The sequence below is a fragment of the Esox lucius genome, chromosome 20 (assembly GCF_011004845.1).
Source record: "Esox lucius isolate fEsoLuc1 chromosome 20, fEsoLuc1.pri, whole genome shotgun sequence".
Lineage (NCBI taxonomy): Eukaryota > Metazoa > Chordata > Actinopteri > Esociformes > Esocidae > Esox > Esox lucius.
In genome coordinates this window covers 17,673,664-17,697,673 of record NC_047588.1, presented here as the reverse complement: position 1 = coordinate 17,697,673, position 24,010 = coordinate 17,673,664, and the positions used below count along the sequence as shown (strand labels likewise).

The 24,010-nt window shown below is 41.0% G+C and overlaps 1 protein-coding gene across 1 annotated transcript; it reads left to right on the top strand.

Moving 5' to 3' along the window:
• The first annotated feature begins 2,055 nt into the window (after positions 1–2,055).
• LOC105031057 (ankyrin repeat domain-containing protein 34A) lies at positions 2,056–23,641 on the top strand. Its single transcript, XM_010905260.3, has 2 exons — positions 2,056–2,281; positions 20,824–23,641. The coding sequence occupies exon 2, from the start codon at positions 20,922–20,924 to the stop codon at positions 22,512–22,514; it is 1,593 nt and encodes a 530-aa protein (XP_010903562.2). The 5' UTR covers positions 2,056–2,281; positions 20,824–20,921; the 3' UTR covers positions 22,515–23,641.
• The last annotated feature ends 369 nt before the right edge of the window (positions 23,642–24,010 follow it).

Sequence of the window (24,010 nt, the reverse complement as noted above, 5' to 3'; positions counted from 1 at the left end):
TCCTCCAAACTTTGGTCTTGCAGATCTTTGGCATTCTACAGTAGTTATCAATTTGTTGAGGTAATCTGAAGAGATTTCACCCCATGCTTTCAGAAGCACCTCCCACAAATTGGATTGGCTTAATAGGCACTTCAAAGTATGTTCAAAGTATGATCAAAGTGCTCCCACAACAGCTCAATAGGGTTGATATCATGTGACTGTTCTGGCCACTCCTTTATAGACACAATACCAGCTGAATGCTTCTTCCCTAAATAGTTCCTGCATAGTCTGCCTTGGGTCATTGTCCTGTTGTAGGAAGAAATTGACTCTACTGTACTCAAGCGCCATTCACAGGGTATGGCATGGCATTGCAAAATGGAGTGATAGCTTTTCTTCTTCCAGATCCCTTTACATGGTACAAATCTCCCACTTCACCACCACCAAAGCACCCACAGAACATTACATTGCCTCCACTATGCTAATCAGATTACATCAAGCACTCCTTCAGCATGTTTTCATTTGGTCTGCATCTCACAAATGTTCTTCTTTGTGATCCAAAGACCTCAAACCTAGATTTGTTTGTCCATAACACTTATTTTCCAATCTTCCTCTGTCCAATGTCTGTGTTCATTTGCCATCTTAATCATTTATTTTTATTGACCATTCTTAGACATGGCCTTTTCCCTTGCAAATCTGCCTAGAAAGCCAGCATCCTGCAGTCACTCTTCATTGTTGAAGTTGAGACTGGTGTTTTTTGCAGGTACTATTTAATGAAGCTGCCAGAGGACCTGTGATGCATCAGTTTGCTCAAACAAGACACAAATGTATTTGTCCTCTTGTTCAGTTGTGAACCAGGACCTCCCACTCTTCTTTCTATTCTGGTTAGAGCCAGTTCATGCTGTTTTGTGTAGGGAGTAATACACAGCGTTGTATGAGCTCTTCAGTTTTTTGGCAATTTCACACATGGAATAGCCTTCATTTCTCACAACAAGAATAGACTGACGGGTTTCAGAAGAAAGTTCTTTGTTTCTGGACATTTTGTTGTGTTAATCAAACCCACAATTGCTGATTCTCCAGATACTCAACTAGGACAGGATTATTGCTTCTTTAATCTGCAAAAGGGTTTTCTAATGATCAATTAGCCTTTTAAAATGATTCACTAGGATTCGCAAACACAGGACTAATGGTTGCTGATAATGGGCCTCTGTATGCCTGTGTAGATTTCCACAAGAATTTAGCCATTTACAACATTAATAATGTCTACACTCTATATCTGATCAATTTAATGTTATTTTAATTGTCCAAAAAATTGCTTTTCTTTCAAAAACAAGGACATTTCTGAGTGACCCCAAACTTTTGAATGGTAGTATAATTGGGTGTAGATTGATAACCAAAACAGCCTACATTTTATAAATGTTTAATTCAAGCTGTAGCAAGCTGGGAATGTGAAAGGGGCTAAACATCTTCTGAATGCACTGTAATATATGTAAGCTTTACAGTAGGTAACTGTGGACTATTATCACAGGATTTGCACTGACTGAACTCATACGATCTCTAAGAATTTGTCAGAAATTCACGAAGCATTGAATTCAGATTAGTCTGGTAATAATTATTTTCTTATTACAAATTTGCAAAGACCCCTTACTGCAGAGCTGCGAAAAGACAGAGAATTATAGTTAAATATTGCATGTCCATGCCATTGAGCTTTGTATGAATTATTTTTACATCCCCTTGAGGTTATTTGCCCATTTCAGATCTGGTCCCTGTTTATTAACACATTTCAATGCGGTTTACCTGCGTGACGCCGTGTGTCTATTTTCAGATGTAGTGTCATAAGCTAAGAACCTACTGGGCCTATGTTTTCAGCACTATCAAGCTTGCATAAACAATATTCGCTGTCATTCTTTTTAGGACGCCAAATGTATGCATGTATGTGGTCCTACGTAAACTGTCTGTCAAGACACAAATACGTTGTAGCCTAGGATGTTCAAGTGAACATGCATATCGTTCCGCCACAGTATGTCTTAACACTGCCTCTATCTATCTACCACATTCCCTGAGAGAGTGGGAGTGCGAGTCCATCTCTTCTTCACTACCTCCACGCGGCCCACTCCCCACCCCCGCAGCGACGCTCCGCGTCTTCTAAACTCGTGGTCGCGGGAGGGATACGGGGGAAGAGGGGGAGGTGGAGACGGTCTCAACGTTACCACAATATCTGCGGAATAGGACAGAGGAAGGATGGATTTTAAATAAGAAAAACCCACATGCTAAATGGATCCTAATTAAATGCGGTTTGTCAATGGTAAGGATTAATTTTATTCCGGGTATATTGTATTTGCGATGCGTGGAGTAAGAAGGCTACATTTGCATATATAATGTTTCTTACAATTATTCCTTATGAGTAGTTAATGCAGTTACCGAGGGGTTTGAAAAAGCAATTTTGACATGAAATGAGAACAGTGTTGATTTAACCCATGTGAAACAAGCGAAGAAGTTGAATTTCAGGATAGGCCAATAGTTAAAAATAAGCAATTACATTGAACGCATTCCTCTTTGCCAATTCGTTTTTTATTACCATATTGTTTATAAAAGCTGCTCCATATCCCACAGAGTATAAACGTTTCATTCCGTGGATGCAATAATTCCCCAGATTGGTTGAATCTCGATAAATGCCAATACCAATCAATAGATGATTCAAAAACAAATATATTCAGCTTTTTCAGAATTCTTTTCAATATTGCAGGCACAATTCTTCCATTTTATAAGCAGAACACTCCTTGGCTGTAAATTACGACGTAATCTGCATTGTCATGAAATCACATGTTTGGTGAGAGCAGATACATTCAACCACTTGGCTTATTGCGGTCCTATAGGATGGGATGCAGCGCGATGTGATGCAACAATACTGGCATCAGCCATAAGATGGAATGTGCCAAAAAAGAGGCTGTCACATTTTGTTTCTGAACACGCAATACATGCTGTTATTTCAGGTCGGATGTAGTTTTATCTGCAGTTATATTGCATAGAATACATCCATACATTTATTTGGAGAATAAACATGATATTTAGAGTGTCAACCGAGTGTTGAAACGGCTTTTTCTTTTTACTGGCGCAGTTTCTGTTTTTGTCCAATCACCTGAAATAGTAGCCTTTGTTATTTAACTTCACTGCTGGTTAAATTATAGAAGCAATACGTCAGGAAACCAATTGACATAGAGGTCACCGAAACCGGTTTGAATGAGATTTACCCGGAGCCACGAATGACACGAATGCTGCGCAATATTATGCTGCTAACAACATCATTAACCTGAATTCAAAACATAAACTCATTGACAGTTCTATAAAGGTTCGCATCTGTCGGAACAACCGAAACAGTACCGTGGACAAGGACCGTGGTTTCGAAAGGACGTACGTTTCTTTCATCGTTTCACGTAGATTCGTTCATACGATATTGCCCTTTTGTTTATAGGATATTTTGCAGAAATATGCATACACTTGACTGGTATTTGCTGGAATATGCATACACATGAATGATACTGGTTCTTGGAAACAATTGTGTTACCGAGCGTTAACTGTACTTGCTTGTATAGTAATTTAAATTCTGATCAGACACTTTCCTTTCAATTTATGAATTAGATACACTGTATGTGTAATGTATGTTTTAGACTGATTCATAGCATACTGTAGGTCAGGAATAAAATTGAAACAATAACCTCCAAAATGACTGGCACTCTTGATTTAAGATTACCTATATTGTAATTTTTTACATTTGTAATATTTTGTACTTGCTTTAGGGTAAATTACCAAAATTACAAATTCCTCAAATTATAAATTTACTTCCCCATATATCAAAATCATTGGTTATTTTAAGTACTTTGTGCATTCTCTCCTTGCATGATCAACAGTACTGTCAACAAGAGTGACTATGATTATGAAACTTCTTGTTTTGGGAAATACATTTATATTTTAAGAAATTTGGAAATTTGGTTGATTCCCTTGAATCCTTAATGAAGTACAATACACTGATCAGCCATAACATTATGACCACCTGCCTAATATTGCGTAGGTCCTGTTGCCCCCAAAACAGCCCTGACCCTTCGAGGCATGGACTCCACTAGACCTCTGAAGGTTTGCTGTTGTATCTGGCACCAAGACGTCAGCAGCAGATACTTTATCCTTTAAGTTGCAAGGTGGGGCCTCCATGGATCGCACCTGTTTGTCCAGCACATCCCACAGACGCTCTATTGGATTGAGATCTGGGGAATATGGAGGCCAAGTCAACACCTTGAACTTGTTGTTGTTTTCCACAAACCATTCCTGAACCATTTTTGCTTTGTGGCAGGGCGCATTATCCTGCTGAAAATGCCAATGCCATGAAAAGGTGCACATGGTCTGCAACAATGCTTAGGTAGGTGGTATGTGTCAGACTAACATCCACATGAATGGCAGGACCCAAGGTTTCCCAGCAGACCATTGCCCAAAGCATCACACTGCCTCCGCCAGCCTGCCTCCTTCCCATAGTGCATCCTGGTGCCATGTGTTCTCCAGGTAAGCAACACACATGCACCAAGACATCCATGTGATGTAAAAGAAAACGTAATTCATTAGACCAGGCCACCTTCTTCCATTGCTCCGTGGTCCAGTTTTGATTCTCACATGCCCATTGTAGCCGCTTTCTGCAGTGGACAGGGATCAGCATGGGCCCCCTGACTGGTCTGCGGCTATGCAGCCCCATACGCAACAAACTGTGACGGACTGTGTGTTCTGACACCTTTCTATCAGTACCAGCATTAACTTTTTCAGCAATTTGAGCTACAGTATCTCGTCTGTTGGATTTGACCACATGGGCCAGCCTTCGATCTCCACGAGCATCAATGAGCCTTGGATGCCCATGACCCTGTCACCGGTTCACCACTTTTCCTTCCTTGGACCACTTTTGATAGGTACTGACCACTGCAGACCAGAACACCCCACAAGAGCTGCAGTTTTGGAGATGCTCTGACTCAGTTGTCTAACCATCACAATTTGGACCTTGTCAAAGTCGCTCAGATCCACTTGCCCATTTTTCCTACTTCTAACACATCAACTTTGAGGACAGGATGTTCACTTGCTGCCTAATATATCCCACCCACTGACAGGTGCCATGATGACGAGATTATCAGTGTTATTCACTTCACCTGTTAGTGGTCATACTGTTATGGCTATGTATCAGTGTATATTAATGTTGGAAAAATGTAAATTAAGCTTATTACCTATGCTGTTTTTTTTATACAACCCCCCCTTATCTTTAACAAGACTGCCGATAATTTCGGAGGTGACCAGTTAGTTTTGCAATTGTACAAAACATGCAGGCCACTTACTAGTACTATAGTATATAGTTCTCACTTGGCTATCTTAAGATTAATCAATTAACTGTATTTTTCTAAATTACTGAAAAGTAATATGATTAAAAGTGAGGCACCCCTTACGAGTGACTTAAGAGTCCGCCACATTCACCCCCACAAAACCCTCTCTTGAGGAGATCAGTGAAGGGTACTATTAGAGGTTTATGTTGTGAAACAAACTGTTCACTTTAACAACTAAACTAGGTATTTTGAATTTCAATTAAAATGTTTCGGCGTTTACATTTTCAACACAAACATGTTTAATCAGCACAAGGCATTGAGGTTCTTTTTAGGCTGTTGTTTTATCAGTGTAGGGTCTGAAGTTGTAATTCCCAGCGTTTTTCTTGCGAAAAAGAGAGTTACCCACCCATGACAAAGTTTGTTAGTGACAGAGACATTGTTGTTGCCAGAGGTGGAGCTTTGATGGGTGCGATGGGTGTGAGGTACATTTTCCCTGTCTCCTGCCCTGTGTTAAACTTAAGAGGACATGAGGTCTTGGCCCACACCTCCGGAATACCAGGCTTGAAAGACTCGTTGCTGTCTCTGCCAAAGTCCTCCTGGTTGTGTTGCAGATCAAGATGATACCCCCCACACTATTGTTGTTTGCTCCTTAGGGTTTTGTAAAAGCACTTTGTGACAACTGCTCATGTAAAAAGGGCTTTATAAATACATTTGATTGATTTGTTTGATTGGGGTACCCAGGGCAGCCAATCAGAGAGAACATTTGGGTGCAGCTAAGCCTTGCACCCATGGGACTGAAAGATAAGCTCCGCCCCTGGTTGTTATGCATAACACATTTTTTATGCTTTCACTAAGTGATTATCTCATTGAATGTGCTGCAATTAAAAGTAAACTCCTTATGACCACAAGTTATGGCCTTGTTTTGATGGGGATTTTTGCTATTTGTCTGACTTTCAGTGAAAAGAACAAATTTTTCTATTAATTTTTGTATATTTCAGTCGGTAATGCCCTACCAGCGAGCGATGAACCCTAAATGAATCATGGCTTTCGAGTTAAGGGAGTTATTCAAAAAGAATGAATTAGCAAACTTCAAATTACAATGGCTCGTGAACATTGTGATCTCTAAATCCTGGCTAATAAGCCATGTCAGACCTTCAAGTCACAAGTCATTATCTCCCATGACCTGCACTCAGTACTTCTTTGGACAAAATGTAACTGAATAAGACAAAGATGTAGGAGATATACCTAGGTGTTCACTTGCTTCGAACGCTAGCTTTCATGTTTAATCTTAAATTCTAAAGTTCTGTGTTGCATATCTAAATACCTACTGTTATGCGTCAAACACCGACTTTTATGTTCTAAACATGTCACATGTTTTATGGTTCTACAGTATATGCGATTATATCCAGCTTTTTATCAGGAAGTGTAACTTCTGCGCCGTGGTACATTCTGCTGTAACAAAGCTCACCAGAGACGCCAGGGGAAAATAAAGATCATTTGTACAAGGCTCTACAGCAGGGGTGCAATGTGCCAATTCTAATGAAGATTGTCGGTGCGTTGTCAGCTCTTGGTGTGGTTCCGCTGCACACCGGGCGAAAGACGTGATGTAGGGAGGAACATAGTCATCTCGTCTGGAGGACCCGGTCTGGCCCCACCATGAGACAGTATCTTCCAATTGCAAATGCATGACTTTGGCTGATCTAATGAGTGGCAGAAGCGAAAGTGTAGGAGAGAGACGGTGGTGACGAACGACAGGGGTGTGGGTAGGGGGAATTTTAATAACGTTGCCCGCCTACATGCACAGATGCACACACACAGACACACACACACACACCACCAGATGCACATGTACTTATACATACGCTTTAAACACACAGACTCATACACACAAAGACTCTGTGACTCGCAAACTCTTTTCAGAAACCCACACAGACCTAGCCTTGAGAAGTGAAGTTTTCTCCAGTCAAACAAATCAATGTGTGTAAGCCAAAGCAATAACGAAAAGACCTGTAGAGAGCAATGGAAAGAGTATGGTAAAGCACACGTACATAGACTGTTGTATTATAAGACTCGAAACTCGACTCCATGAAATTCAGTTTTTGGACCAAAGGGATAGCAATCCATTCAACAAAGCCACTGAGACATTTAACGAGGCATAAAATTGTATAAAGATTAACAACACAAGGAGCCTTATTTTGACCCAATGACAGGGAACTGAAGGCAAGTTAAAACGATTATTACATTGTGCTATAAAGAATATATATATATATATATATATATATTTAGTGGATATAAAAAGTCTACACACCCCTGCCAGGTGTTTGTGATGTAAAAGAATGAGACAAAGATAAATCATGTCAGAACTTACTCCACCTTTAATGTGAATTATAACGTGAAAAATTCAATTGAAAAACGAACAGAAATCTTCGAGGGGGAAAAAACCTTACAATAACCTGGTTGAATAAGTGTGCACACCCTCTTATAACTGGGGATGTGGCTGTGTTCAGAATTAACCAATCACATTCAAACTCATGTTAAATAGAAGTCATTACACACATGCCATCATTTAAAGTGACTGATTAATCACAAATGGAGTTCAGCTGTTCTAGTAGGATTTTTTCTTAGTTGCATCTCGGAGCAAAAGCCATGGTCCGGAGACAGCTTCCAAAGCATCAGAGGGATCTCATTGTTGAAAGATATCAGTCAGGAGAAGGGTTCAAAATAATTTCCAAAGCATTAGATATACCATGGAACACAGTGAAGACAACCATCATCAAGTTGAGAAAATTTAGCATAACAGAGACATTACCAAGAACAGGACGTCCTTCCAATATTGATGAAAAGACGAGAAGAAAAATGGCCAGGGAGGCTTCCAAGAGGCCTACAGCAACATTAAAGGAACTGCAGGAATATCTGGCAAGTACTGGCTGTGTGCTACTTGTGACAACAATATCCTGTATTCTTCATATGAATGGGCTATGGGGTAGGGTGGCAAGATGGATGCCTTTTCTTACAAAGAAAACATCCAAGCCTGGCTGAAGCAAAATCAAACATCAAATCTCCCAAAAGCACGTGGGAAAATGTGTTATGGTCTGATGAAACCAAGGGTGAACTTTTTGGTCATAATTCCAAAAGGTATGTTTGGCGCAAAAACAACACTGCACATCACCCAAAGAACATCATACCCACCGTGAAGCATGGTGGTGGGAGCATCATGCTTTGGGGCTGTTTTTCTTCAGCTGGAACTTAATCAGGGGGAAGGGAATAATGAACAGTTCCTTATACCAGGCAATTTTGGCACAAACCTTCAGGCTTTTGTTACACAGCTGAAGATGAAAAGGAAGTTCACCTTTCAGCATGACAATGACCCAAAGCATACATCCAAATCCACAAAAGCATGGCTTCACCAGAAGTAGATTAAGGTTTTGGAATGGAGCCCAGACCTGAATCCAATTGAACATCTGTGGGGTGATCTGAAGAGGGCTGTGCACAGGAGATGTCCTCACAATCTGACAGATTTGGAGCGCTTTTGCAAAGAAGAGTGGGCAAATATTGCCACGTCAAGATGTGCCATGCTAATAAACTCCTACCCAAAAAGACTGAGTGCTGTAATAAAATCAAAAGGTGCTTCAACAAAATATTAGTTTAAGGGTGTGCACACTTACGCAACCAGGTTATTGTGAGTTTTTTATTTTTCCCCCTCAAAGATTTCAGTTTGTTTTTCATATATATATGGAGTTACAGTAGACCTACTGTAGGATTTTTCTTATCAATTCAGTTTAGTTTTTCTACTGAGAATGAAATACATTTTTGCCAGTAAATGGCTAAGAGGTTTGGTTGGTAAGTGAAAGTACCTACTGAGATTGAGACTAAATGTCAATTGCTGCAGTAAGGGATAGCAGCTAGGATGATAAATGTCATTCTAGAATAGCTGAATCTACCCAGCCAGAAATAGCCTATACTTCCTCCACTCTCAGAATGGGAGTGCAGAGTCTGATTGACCAATTTCAGGTGGATTGATGTCAACCCCCCTGTCGCTCCTCTCCTTTCCGCAGCCCAGAGGCTGGGATCTCTGAGCGATTAGGTTGGGCAGTTGGGCGGGTTGGGGGCAAAAAGTCATGATTGCTGTGTGCGTGTGTGGCTTCAGCAGGTTCTATACCCACATAAGCACGCGTCGACAATGTCACCCATGCCATTCATAGAGATGTGAACAGCATGCAGGTAAACAGCGCAAGATGGTTTCGAAAACAGAAAAGATCTCTTCACAAAACAATTGGGTGTGAATGGTTGATGACAGATTTCTCAGGGAAGGAGCCCGTGTCAGTGTCTTGTCTGCTGTGACTATATTGGATCAGCAGCTCCATGTAGCCTGCTGAGCATCGCTATCTGTCTGGAGTGCTCACGCTGGGCCTGTTATCCCGGTCCATCTTGACAACGATGAGTCATGCCTCTGAGCTGGAGTCCATATATCTTGGACGAGAAGTCTCTCTCTCTCACACATCCTTCATCTGCTGTGAATGAAATCATTTCTAACCCACACGACAAACCTGCTCTGAGCTGCGGGTGTGGGTTCCTACTTTTGGAATCTGTATTCTGATGCAGCTCTATCCACTGTAGTGTCTGGCCTGAGAACAGGGTGGCATATTTGCCTAAGGATGTTGCTCTAAGCCTCAGCATGGCTTGTGTGTGTTTCTAATGGTATCTTTTTCCACTGAGCAACAGCTGTAGTATTTCAGTGATGGGATCTTTGAGTGGTCAACAGTATAACTGTTCTGGTATCTCTGCCTCATCTACTGCAGTAGTGAATCAATACTGTCAAGGATCATGAGCCACTGTCTGTCTGCCTGTCTGCCTGTTTGCCTCTGTGTTTCAGAAGTAGAGATTATTGTAGTCACATGTTAATTCTCAAGAGGTGCTCATCACATCAATCCATTGGAGGAATACAGGAAGAAAAATCACAGGCTGTTTATTGAATCTATCTATCTACATATATATATATATATACACATTCACCTAAAGGATTATTGGGAACACCATACTAATACTGTGTTTGACCCCCTTTCAGAACTGCCTTAATTCTACGTGGCATTGACTCAACAAGGTGCTGAAAGCATTCTTTAGAAATGTTGGCCCATATTGATAGGATAGCATCGTGCAGTTGATGGAGATTTGTGGGATGCACATCCAGGGCACAAAGCTCCCGTTCCACCACATCCCAAAGATGCTCTATTGGGTTGAGATCTGGTGACTGTGGGGGCCATTTCAGTACAGTGAACTCATTGTCATGTTTTGAGAAACCAATTTGAAATGATTCGAGCTTTGTGACATGGTGCATTATCCTGCTGGAAGTAGCCATCAGAGGATGGGTACATGATGGTCATAAAGGGATGGACATGGTCAGAAACAATGCTCAGGTAGGCCGTGGCATTTAAACAATGCCCAGTTGGCACTAAGGGGCCTAAAGTGTGCCAAGACAACATCCCCCACACATTACACCACCACCACCAGCCTGCACAGTGGTAACAAGGCATGATGGATCCATGTTCTCATTCTGTTTACGCCAAATTCTGACTCTACCATCTGAATGTCTCAACAGAAATCGAGACTCATCAGACCAGGCAACATTCTTCCAGTCTTCAACTGTCCAATTTTGGTGAGCTCGTGCAAATTGTAGCCTCTTTTTCCTATTTGTAGTGGAGATGAGTGGTACCTGGTGGGGTCTTCTGCTGTTGTAGCCCATCTGCCTCAAGGTTGTGCGTGTTGTGGCTTCACAAATGCTTTGCTGCATACCTCGGTTGTAACGAGTGGTTATTTCAGTCAAAGTTGCTCTTCTATCAGCTTGAATCAGTCGGCCCATTCTCCTCTGACCTCTAGCATCAACAAGGCATTTTCGCCCACAGGACTGCCGCATACTGGATGTTTTTCCCTTTTCACACCATTCTTTGTAAACCCTAGAAATGGTTGTGCGTGAAAATCCCAGTAACTGAGCAGATTGTGAAATACTCAGACCGGCCTGTCTGGCACTAACAACCATGCCACGCTCAAAATTGCTTAAATCACCTTTCTTTCCCATTCTGACATTCAGTTTGGAGTTCAGGAGATTGTCTAGATCAGGACCACACCCCTAAATGCATTGAAGCAACTGCCATGTGATTGGTTGATTAGATAATTGCATTAATGAGAAATTGAACAGGTGTGTCTAATAATCCTTTAGGTGAGTGTATATATATATATATATATATATATATATATATATAATATATGTATGTATAATACATAAAAATACCCATACATACAACATGGATCCATCATGCCTTGTTACCACTGTGCAGGCTGGTGGTGTAATGGTGTGGGGGATGTTGTCTTGGCACACTTTAGGCCCCTTAGTGCCAATTGGGCATCGTTTAAATGCCACGGCCTACCTGAGCATTGTTTCTGACCATGTCCATCCCTTTATGACCACCATGTACCCATCCTCTGATGGCTACTTCCAGGAGGATAATGCGCCATGTCACAAAGCTCGAATCATTTCAAATTGGTTTCTTGAACATGACAATGAGTTCACTGTACTGAAATGGCCCCCACAGTCACCAGATCTCAACCCAATAGAGCATCTTTGGGATGTGGTGGAATGGGAGCTTCGTGCCCTGGATGTGCATCCCACAAATCTCCATCAACTGCAAGATGCTATCCTATCAATATGGGCCAACATTTCTAAAGAATGCTTTCAGCACCTTGTTGAATCAATGCCACGTAGAATTAAGGCAGTTTTGAAGGCGAAAGGGGGTCAAACACAGTATTAGTATGGTATTCCTAATAATCCTTTAGGTGAGTGTATATATATATTGTTGGGGATAAAGAGAAAGGCAGAAGTGGCTCCCTAAATGGAATTACCTCAGTAATTCTGTAATGCTATTGTAATTATCTGTAATGGTGGCTAATTTAGTGACTGCAATAATCCTTTATCATGGCATTAGTACAATTTGAAAAGCATCAATCCACTTTCATGCAGATCGTTCTGGATAATCAACTCACCTTCATCCCCATTCATCAGTTTGGACCTTCAGCACTGGTAGACAAATGTCAGACACTGATGACCTCATGCAGCTTTGCTCGCACACACACATACAGAGGGAGCAAGGGAGATAGAGGGAAATAAAGAGAGAGAGATAGAGAGAGATAGAGAGAGAGAGACAGAGCGAGCTGTGGGTGGCAGCTTTGTAGCCACATGCTCAGTATAAAGACTCTCTGCCTCAGCCTGTCTCCACTCAGTGTCTGACAACTGCTGCCCCCTCCACCCACAGAGTCCCCTGGCAGCGAGTCAGTAATGACAAAGTAACAACTGTCATTAAGCTTCCATTTATTCTCAACAGAATGATTCAGGGAAATAGGGCATAATAAAAATCCTAGCCATTGTAAAAACTCCCTCCAACTCACTCAAATGAAGATGTGTGTGTGAATATTATACTATTATGCATGCTAGGAGATGCTTAGGAAGAAATGTTGATGTGCTTTAACACAGGCAAAGGATGACTCTCGCTTATAATAAGGGTTTAACAGTATCTCAGCCACTTTCATGCTATTTCTCTGGATCTGTTCTCTAGTCTCCCTGAGTAGCAATTTAATCAACTGCTTTACATGAAAGAGGTTGTCCTACTAGTGTCCTGCTAGTCACCAAAGGGCACATTTCATTCAAAATGCTCAGCTTCTTTCCAGGACCATGTCTCCCTTGTGGCTTGTTGTTACTTATTTTGGTCACAGTGGGTAAAGGTGTGGAGCAGAGTGAAGGGTGAAGAGGATAATGTGTCATTCTGGACTTGCAGAGACTTTGGTGAACAAGGAGGCTGTTTGGGGTGAGTCTCCTAATGACCTCATCAGGTAGCCCATGTAGGATTGGAAAGCTGTCTTTATTCTTCATACCTTTTAGAACCTATTGACAGTGTTGGCTTGTTTCAACTCCAATTTGTGCTTATTGACATTATTCTGAGTGGGGTTTAATTTCCTGTCTATTAGAGACAAATTACTATACTCTGTATTTCTGTCTGTGTAACCGATTACTCTCCCCAAGCTTGCTGTTTACCTGAGTTATGAAATAGAGTTGTTTATTAACATGGCATAGACACCTTGACTACATACCCCAGGTGTATGGTTCTCACTGCATCCAAATATATGGCTAGCAACCAAAGGTTGGGGTCCCTTAGAAAAATAAAAATTATAATCTTCCTTAAATGTCAGACTTATCAATGCAAAATATAACTGGAGTTCTCCTCTATATCTCATTATTATCCACCGTTCAATGTAATATTTGTGTAACTATACTGTACGGTATCAGTATTGTGGGGTTTAGGCAAATTTCCTGCAATGTATCCCTTGAATAAAGAAGAAGAAAGAATCATGTGCCCATGTTTTAAAGCAAAATATAAAGTTCACAAGCTAGAAAGTTTGTAAAATTGCGGTATGTAACTACATTATCTATGGGTAATAAATCCCACAACATGTAGTTTGGGGCAAATATGGGAAACAATACCTTCTGAATTTACAAGGGTAAATTCAGTTTCATTTCTGATGTTTGAAGCCTACTTCGAGCAGTCAGGTTATGCCCTCCCCACATTCGAATAAGGCTGCAGAGAACTGTCCATTGCACATGCAACAGAGCCAAGCAGGCAGTTAATGTTCTCCAGTAAATAACACCAAAACACCCTGCTAAAAATAAAAATAAATGTGGCTTAATGCTACTACAATTAAATAACTTTAATATTATGTCTTTGTTATCATTACTGCTTCTTTGAAAAGCATATGCCATTGTGAATATATTCCTATTTTGACAAAATTGAGGAAATACCAACATATTATTATTTTAAAGGGGTAATAGGTAGACTTAAAAAAAATATATATATATATATTAAACAGTATCTCACAAAAGTGAGTACACCCCTCACATTTTTGCAAATATTTGATTATATCTTTTCACACTGAATAAATTACACTTTGCTACAATGTAAAGTAGTGAGTGTACAGCTTGTATAACAGTGTAAATATGCTGTCCCCTCAAAATAACTCAACACAGCCATTAATGTCTAAACCGCTGGAAACAAAAGTGAGTACACCCCTAAGTGAAAATGTCCATATTGGGCCCAATTAGCCATTTTCCCTCCCCGGTGTCATGTGACTCGTTAGTATTACAAGGTCTCAGGTGTGAATGGGGAGCAGGTGTGTTAAATTTGATGTTATCGCTCTCACACTCCCTCTTACTGGTCACCTAAAGTTCAACATGGCACCTCATGGCAAAGAACTCTCTGAGAATTGTTGCTCTACATAAAGATGGCCTAGGCTATGAGAAGATTGCCAAGACCCTGAAACTGAGCTGCAGCACGTGGCCAGGACCATACAGCGGTTAAACAGGACAGGTTCCACTCAGAACAGGCCTCGCCATGGTTGACCAAAGAAGTTGAGTGCACATGCTCAGCATCATATCCAGGGGTTGTCTTTGGGAAATAGATGTATGAGTGCTGCCAGCATTGCTGCAGAGGTTGAAGGGGTGGGGGGTCAGCCTGTCAGTGCTCGGACCATACGCCGCACACTGCACCAAATTGGTCTGCATGGATGTCGTCCCAGAAGGAAGCCTCTTCTAAAGATGATGCCCAAGAAAGCCCACAAACAGTTTGCTGAAGACAAGCAGACTAAGGACATGGATTACTGGAACCATGTTATGTGGTCTGATGAGACCAAGATAAACATATTTGGTTCAGATGGTGTCAAGCGTGTGTGGCGGCAACCAGGTGAGGAGTACAAAGACAAGTGTGTCTTGCCTACAGTCAAGCATGGTGGTTGGAGTGTCATGGTCTTGGGCTGCAAGAGTGCTGCCAGCACTGAGGAGCTACAGTTCATTGAGGGAACCATGAATGCCAACATGTACTGTGACATACTGAAGGAAAGCATGATCCCCTCCCTTCGGTGACTGGGCCGCAGGGCAGTATTCCAACATGATAACGACCACAAACACACCTCCAAGATGACCACTGCCTTGCTAAAAAGCTGAGGGTAAATGTGATGGACTGGCCAAGCATGTCTCCAGACCTAAACACTATTGGGCATCTGTGGTGCATCCTCAAACGGAAGGTGGAGGAGCGCAAGGTCTGTAACATCCACCAGCTCTGTGATTTCATTATGGAGGAGTGGAAGAGGACTCCAGTGGCAACCTGTGAAGCTCTGGTGAACTCCATGCCCAAGAGGGTTAAGGCAGTGCTGGAAAATAATGGTGGCCAGACAAAATATTGACACTTCGGGCCCAATTTGGACATTTTAACTTAGAGGTGTACTCACTTTTGTTGCCAGCGGTTTAGACATTAATGTGTGTTGAGTTATTTTGAGGGGACAGCATATTTACACTGTTATACAAGCTGTACACTCACAACTTTACATTGTAGCAAAGTGTAATTTCTTCAGTGTGAAAAGATATAATCAAATATTTGCAAAAACGTGAGGGGTGTACTCACTTATGTGATATACTGGTTAATATATATATATATTTTTTTAAGTCTACCTATTACCCCTTTAAAATAATAATATGTTGGTATTTCCTTAATTTTGTCAAAAAAGGAATATATTCACATTGGCATATGCTTTTCAAAGAAGCAGTAGTGATAACAAAGACAATATTAAAGTTATGTTGGAGAAAATGGTACATCAGCTAGGATAATTAGTTTTTTAACCATTTAAATATATTTATATTGTACTAAGTATGACTAAGAACACATTCTTATTTTTCCACTTGTCAGCTTAGGGATTACAGATCCGGAAAAGCAGAAAGCTAGAATTTTCCCTAGCGATGCAAATGAACAATGTTGTTTTGTGCTGAGGGAGCTGAAGGGACTGAGGACAGACGCAGAGCTTGCAATTCTACAACTACACAAATATGTTGTTAGCTTGATGTCTAGATTTAGTATTTAACACTGGCCAATCTGAAATTGTAGTAGCATTAAGCCACATTTATTTTTATTTTTAGCAGGGTGTTTTGGTGTTATTTACTGGAGAACATTAACTGCCCGCTTGGCTCTGTTGCATGTGCAATGGACAGTTCTCTGCAGCCTTATTCGAATGCGGGGAGTGCATAACCTGACTACTCGAAGTAGGCTTCAAACATCAGAAATGAAACTGAATTTACCCTTGTACATTTTACAAACTTTCTAGCTTGTGAACATTATATTTTGTCTTGATAGGAGAGTCAGTCGGTTTGAATGCAACATGTTGTTGCAATTTGCGTGCAGGGTTAAGGTGTTTCAATGTACATGCAGAATAAATTCTACATACGTGTAAATATTTTTATTAATTTGTTAATGTAAAACAAAAACATGTTTTCAAATTGGTTGCATAATTGCTATATCTTGACTGCTGCACACTTTTGTGAGATGTGTGTGTTTTTAGTGTATTAATGAACAAAGTACTAAAAGATATCAGCAAAAAATTAACAACCCCATTTCCGAAAGAGTTAGAACACTGCGTAAAATGCTAATAAAAACAGAATGCAATGATGTGCAAATCATTTACCCTCATATTTATTTGAAAATAGTACAATGACCACATATCAAATGAGAAATGTTATTGTTTTTGGAAACATACATGCCCATTTTGAATTCGATGCCAGCAACAAGTTTCAAAAAATTTGGTACAGGGGCATGTTCACCACTGTATTGCATCGCCTATACTTTTAACAATACCGAGGAGATCAATTTCTGTAATTTTAAAAGTGAAATGTTTTCCCACTCTAGCTTGATACTGGATTTCTGCTGCTCAACAATACGGGGGATGTGGCTGTGTTCAGAATTAACCAATCACATTCAAACTCATGTTAAATAGAAGTCATTACACACATGCCATCATTTAAAGTGACTCTGATTTATCACAAATAAAGTTCAGCTGTTCTAGTAGGATTTTCCTGACATTTACTTAGTTGCATCTCGGAGCAAAAGCCATGGTCCGCAGAGAGCTTCCAAAGCATTAGAGGGATCTCATTGTTGAAAGATATCAGTCAGGAGAAGGGTACAAAATAATTTCCAAAGTATTAGATATATCATGGAACACAGTGTAGACAGTCATTATCAAGTGGAGAAAATATGGCACAACAGAGACATTACCAAGAACTGGACGTCCCTCCAAAATTGATGAAAATACAAGAAGAAAACTGGTCAGGGAGGCTTCCAAGAGGCCTACAGCAACATTAAAGGAACTGCAGGAATTTCTGGCAAGTACTGGCAGTGTGCTACATGTGACAACAATCTCCCGTATTCTTCTTATGAATGGGCTATTGGGTAGGCTGGCAAGACGGACGCCTTTTCTTACAAAGAAAAACATCCAAGGTCGGCTGAAGTTTGCAAAAACAAACATCAAGTCCCCCAAAAGCACATGGGAAAATGTGTTATGGTCTGATGAAACCAAGGTTGAACTTTTTGACCATAATTCCAAAAGGTATGTTTGGAAACACTGCATATCACCCAAAGAACACCATACCCACCTTGAAGCATGGTGGTGGCAGCATCATGCTTTGGGGCTGTTTTTCTTCAGCTGGAACTTAATCAGGGTGGAGGGAATAATGAACAGTTCCTTATACCAGGCATTTTTGGCACAAAACCTTCAGGCGTCCGTTAGATAGCTTAAGATGAAAAGGAAGTTCACCTTTCAGCATGACAATGACCCAAAGCATACATCCAAATCCACAAAAGCATGGCTTCACCAGAAGTAGATTAACGTCTTCTATAGGTCACATTAAAAGTGGAAAAAGGTCTGACATGATTTATCTTTGTCTCATTTTTTTACATTTTTACAGGGGTGTGTAGACATTTTATATCCACTGTATATTGTTCAGCATTAATGGTGCTTTCACAGATGTGCAATTCACCCATGCCATGTACCCCCATACCATCAAAGATGCTGGCTTTTGAACTGTGTGCTTATAACAAGCCGGATGGTCCCTCTCCTCTTTTGTCCAGAGGATGCATCGTCCATTATTCCAAAATATCTTTTTTAATATTTTGATTTGTCAGACCACACAAATGTTTTCCACTTTGCCTCAGTCCATCTTAAATTATCTCAGGCCCAGAGAAGGCAGCAGCAGCATTTCTGGAATTTGGTTGTACAGTATATGGTTTCTTTTTTGCATGGTAGAGTTTTAACTTGCATTTGTGGATGCAGCGACGTACTGGGTTCACAGACAATGGTCTGTTTTTAATGCAGTGCCGCGTAATGGCCCGAAGATCACGGTCTTCTAATATTGGTTTTCGGCCCTGTCCCTTATGTACAGAGATTTCTCCGGATTCTCTGAATCTTTTAATGATATTATGTACCATAGATGATGGGATCCCCAAACTCTTTGCAATTTTACATTGAGAAATGTTATTCTTAAAATGCACTATTTGCCTTTGTCTTTCACAGGGTGGAGAATCTTTACTTCTGCAAGACTCATCGTCTCTGGGATGCTCTTTTTACATATGTTACTGACCTGTTGCCAGTTGACCTAATTAGTTGTGGGATGTTTCTTTAGCATTACACAACTTTTCCAGTCTTTTGTTGCCTGTCCCAACTTTTATGAAACGTGTTGGAGGCATCAAATTGAAAGTGGGCATACAGTGGGGAGAACAAGTATTTGATACACTGCCGTTTTTGCAGGTTTTCCTACTTACAAAGCATGTAGAGGTCTGTCATTTTTATCATAGGTACACTTCAACTGTGAGAGATGGAAAAATCCAGAAAATCACATTGTATGATTTTTAAATAATTAATTTGCATTTTATTGCATAACATAAGTATTTGATCACCTACCAACCAGTAAGAATTCCGGCTCTCACAGACCTGTTCGTTTTTCTTTAAGAATCCCTCTTGTTCTCCACTCATTACCTGTATTAACTGAACCCGTTTGAACTCATTAGCTGTATAAACAACACATGTCCACACACTCAATCAAACAGACTCCAACCTCTCCACAATGGCCAAGACCAGAGAGCTGTGTAAGGACATCAGGGATACAATTGTAGACCTGCACAAGGCTGGGATGGGCTACAGGACAATAGGCAAGCAGCTTGGTGAGAAGGCAACAACTGTTGGCGCAATTATTAGAAAATGGAAGAAGTTCAGGAGGATGGTCAATCTCCCTCGGTCTGGGGCTCCATGCAAGATCTCACCTCGTGGGGCATCAATGATCATGAGGGATCAGCCCAGAACTACACAGCAGGACCTGGTCAATGACCTGAAGAGAGCTGGGACCACGTGCAAACCTTGTCAAGAACTCAAGGAAATGTATGATCTCAGTAATTGCAAACAAAGGTTTCTGTACCAAATATAAAGTTCTGCTTTTCTGATGTATTAAAATACTTATGTCATGCAATAAAAAGCAAATTAATTACTGAAAAATCATACAATGTTTTTGTTTTAGATTCCGTCACTCACAGTTGAAGAGTATCTATGATAAAAATTACATACTTCTACATGCTTTGTAAGTGGGAAAACATGCAAAATCGGCAGTGTATCAAATACTTGTTCTCCCCACTCTATATTTTTCAAGAAACAATAACATTTGTCTTTTTACTATTTTCTATTGAATATAGGGTTTACATGATTTGCATATCATTGTATTCTATTTTTCTTTACATTTTACACAGTGTCCCAACTTTTTGGAAACAGGGTTATATTTGCAAACCCTTGAATACTGCATGCAGTTGTCAACGTTGTTAACAGAGCTGAAGATCACCATGCCTGGGATACAATTAACTGAATGCTTTACAGTGTAGGGGACTATTATGACATTTATTGAAAACAGCTTATTACAATAAATTTAAATTCAGCAGGACCATAACCCAGCATCCTGATAATAATAATCCTGGTTAATAATGTTTATTTAGTCCTAGGCAATTGAAACAAATCTAAAATGAAACATAATTTTGTCTACACAAGTCAGTTCACCTTGTGACATTTGTGAAAATGATGTTTGAGTCATATTTTTCTTCATATTACAATTGCAGATAGTGGGATAATCCAACTTTTCAGCATGAAATGATTCATAGTTATTCAATATGTTACCATATTTACTATCATAAATCAATAATTGAATACCACAGTCAATCACAGCTCTGTACATTTTCAAAGATTCTGAATAAATCCCATAATAGAAAAAATAAATAAACCAATCATATCAAACTGCAGTGTGAGTATCATGGGTTCACACATCAAGGCATATATGCTGACGATCTTAAAGGGGAAAAAATAGTTTCCCTTTGGAAAAAGACTGTCTTAAATGTTGTTTACACAAGATGGGGGATTTGTGGCATTACACCTCAGGAGATAGCTTTCCGGAAACGTCCTGTCTTGCCCTTCCAGACATGATATCAAGGGCTTTAATTTTCAGTCTCTCTGTAGTTCTGTATTGCTGAATACTATACAAATGAGATACCATTTCAAAACTGACTGACTGTACTATATGTCTTCTATAACATCTTGTCTTTCATCCCAGGTTTTTTAGTTTTCTCTTACGGATGGCCTGTCAGCACAACGCTAACTAGCATTGTGTAGCTAGCAGGTTTGACTGGAGGAAGAGGAGTGAGAAGCGCGATGGGAGATGGAGCAGCCCTCCATACAGAGGGGAACTCCCTTCTCAAAGCTGTCTTTCAGGGAAAGTTGAGACTGACTCGGCTCCTCCTGGAAGGGGGTGCCTACATAAATGAAGGCAATGAGCGGGGCGAGACTCCGATTTCTGCGGCTTGTTTAGCTGTCTACGAGGACCCTCAGACTCGCCGGAGGATGGTTCGCTACCTCCTGGAGAAAGGAGCTGATCCCAACATCCCAGATAAGTCTGGGAGGACTGCCCTGATGCATGCCTGTGCTGAGAAGGCCGGCAAAGAAGTGGTGTCTCTGCTTCTGGAGAATGGAGCTGATCCCAGCCTCAAGGACTACTCTGGCTCCTCTGCACTGGTCCATGCCATCAACAAAGGTGACCGAGAGACCCTCCAGGTCCTGCTGGATGCCTGCAAGGCCAAGGGCAAAGAGGTGATAATCATTACCACTGACACGTCCCCTTCGGGCACCAAGAAGACCAAGCAGTACCTCAACTCCCCGCCATCACCAGGGGTGGTGGACAAGCTCTCGCCCGTGGCCTGCATGTCTCCCTCAGAAGTGGAGATCTGCACCACCAATTCCCCTACAGCAGAGAAGGCAGAGGAGGAGGTAGGTATATTCCGCTTTGCGTCTGCCTTACCTTTACCCTCTGCTAGACATCCAGGGGAGAAAAGGCTGCCTGCCCGCAAGCTCCTGAAGAGACTTAATTCAGAGCCTTGGGGACTAGTGGCACCCTCAGTGCTCAGTGGAGTCCCACAGGAAGAGGTTGCTGGGGGACTTCAAGGGGAAGGAGGGGGTAGGATCGTCACAGAGATGAATGGCCTGTCAATCTCCGGTTTAGGCAGGCCCCTCCTGTCTCGTCGACACAGCATTGAAACACACGACCCCAGCTCGCCCAAACCCATTGACCGATCCTGCTCCGAGGACTGTGCCGCGTTCTTTAGCTCCTCTTGGGCTGACAAGGTCCAACAGCACCAGATCCTGTACCGTAGGAACACTGCACCGGAGACACAAGAAAATACAGGTGGACCAGGGGCAGTGGCTGCACGCACCCTGACTCACCCCAAACTCACCCGGATGGAGCACTACGAGTCAGATACACACCTGTGTCCTGAGTCCATTCCCGGATCTCCAGACTCAGGGCGCATGTCAGTAGAGCGTAGGAAGTACAATGCCTCCCCCCTCTCCCTGCTCACCAGCTCTTCCCGGGAGTCCCTTGAGAGCATCCCAAACTCTGTGTCCCCTATAACCATGCGCAGACGCCCCCCTGGTCTTCTTGAGCGCAGGGGCTCAGGCACTCTTCTGCTGGACCACATCTCCCACACCCGCCCCGGGTTCTTGCCCCCACTAAATGTAAACCCCCATCGGCCTATCCCAGACATCAGAGCCAATGGCAAACCCCCCTCCCCGGTCCATTCTGGTCCCAAGATCCTGGTTCCAGTGGCCCCAGCCTCCCCCAAGAGAGGCACAGATTTCAAGATGAAGAAGAAACTGATGAGAAGGCACTCCATGCAGACGGAACAGATGAAGCAGCTCTCCACCTTTCAGGAGATTCTGTCTGAGAAGGTAATTGAGTCTAACGGCGACTGAGATTTAGAAGGTCACTTGAAGGAAAGGCGGTGTACTGTGGTGACTTGAGGTAAACATGTGAATGTGAATTTGGCTCATTCAAAGGAGGCCGTAGTCACATTTTTGTTCTGTTTCAAGTGTTGATGCTTATTTTCTTTTTTTAGGTGACCTATTTAAATTTGATGTGTTCTTTTCTGTGCTGTCACAGAAAGCTGGTTGATAGAGTAAAAATGTTTACAGCAGATGTTATTTTCTTTTCTCCAAAAATATAAATATGCTGTCTGCATTTAATAGAAATAGAAACAGGTTTTTAGATGTTTACACACTGCAAAACTTGCACCATTGTCAGTGTGCTGAAGGCGTTTTTGTCCCCTCTGAAATCAATGTATCTATGAAACTTGAAAGTTGAAAGAACAAATGAATAGTTAAGGTGCTAATAGCAACAGACTATCTTGAGTCATTCTGAATGCGCTGTATTACCGATTTTATGTGTTGCATTAGCTGCTTTAAAACTTTAAAACTAGAACCCTAAAATACTGGTAAGGGGTATGTTTGGGGAGGGTGTTGCTGCATTCCATGAAATGGTTTTTAAGACGTTTCCCAAAAGTTTCACTTTAATTGTATATTATGTTGTTCTTTGGGTCGTTCCGCACAAAAAGTGCCTTTTGCATCCATTTCATATTTTAAGTTGAAATTCTGCACAATATTGTGTTTAAAAAAATCTGTCATATATAATGAAGAGCGATATAAACCACATTGAGAATTCAAAAAGTCTGACTGTCATCACTTTGCCACTAAGATTTCAGCCCACTTAATGCCAAAAGGTTCACTATCATAGAAAATCTCTAATTATGTTATTGCTTTGGGAAAGTTATTTCATGTAACCCTGAAAATCTCATTTTGATGTGGTAAAATAATCCTTTTGAAATAATGTCTTTATTGAAAAAAAGTGTTAATATCTTATTATCAAAACAAAGAGTAAAAGCAGGCGAACTGGTTCTACATTCATGTTTTTGTTTTGTGTTGGATAACTTTTAGTTGGTCTAGCATAACACATCAACCAAAATAATTTTTAGCACACATTAAATAATCTCCTGTATTTCAAATATATCATATATTTCAAATACATTAGGCATAAAGTGGGGCAAAGAAGTATTTAGTCAGCCACCAATTGTGCAAGTTCTCCCACTTAAAACGATGTGAGGCCTGTAATTTTCATCATAGGTGCACTTCACCTATGAGAGAAAAAATGAAAAAAAAATATCCGGAAAATTACATTGTAGGATTTTTTAATGAATTTATTGGTAAATTATGGTGGAAAATAAGTATTTGGTCAATAACAAAATGTCATCTCAATACTTTGTTATATACCCTTTGTTGGCAATACAGAGGTCAAATGTTTTCTGTAAGATGTTTTGGGGCTGTCGCTGGGCAACACAGACTTTAAACTCCCTCCAAAGATTTTCTATGGGGTTGAGATCTGGTGACTGGCGTTTGAGACCTTCGTTGACCGGGCG

Excerpts from the sequence above, each read along its gene's own strand:
- LOC105031057 (XM_010905260.3), top strand. The coding sequence starts at position 20,922 with ATGGGAGATGGAGCAGCCCTCCATACAGAGGGGAACTCCCTTCTCAAA.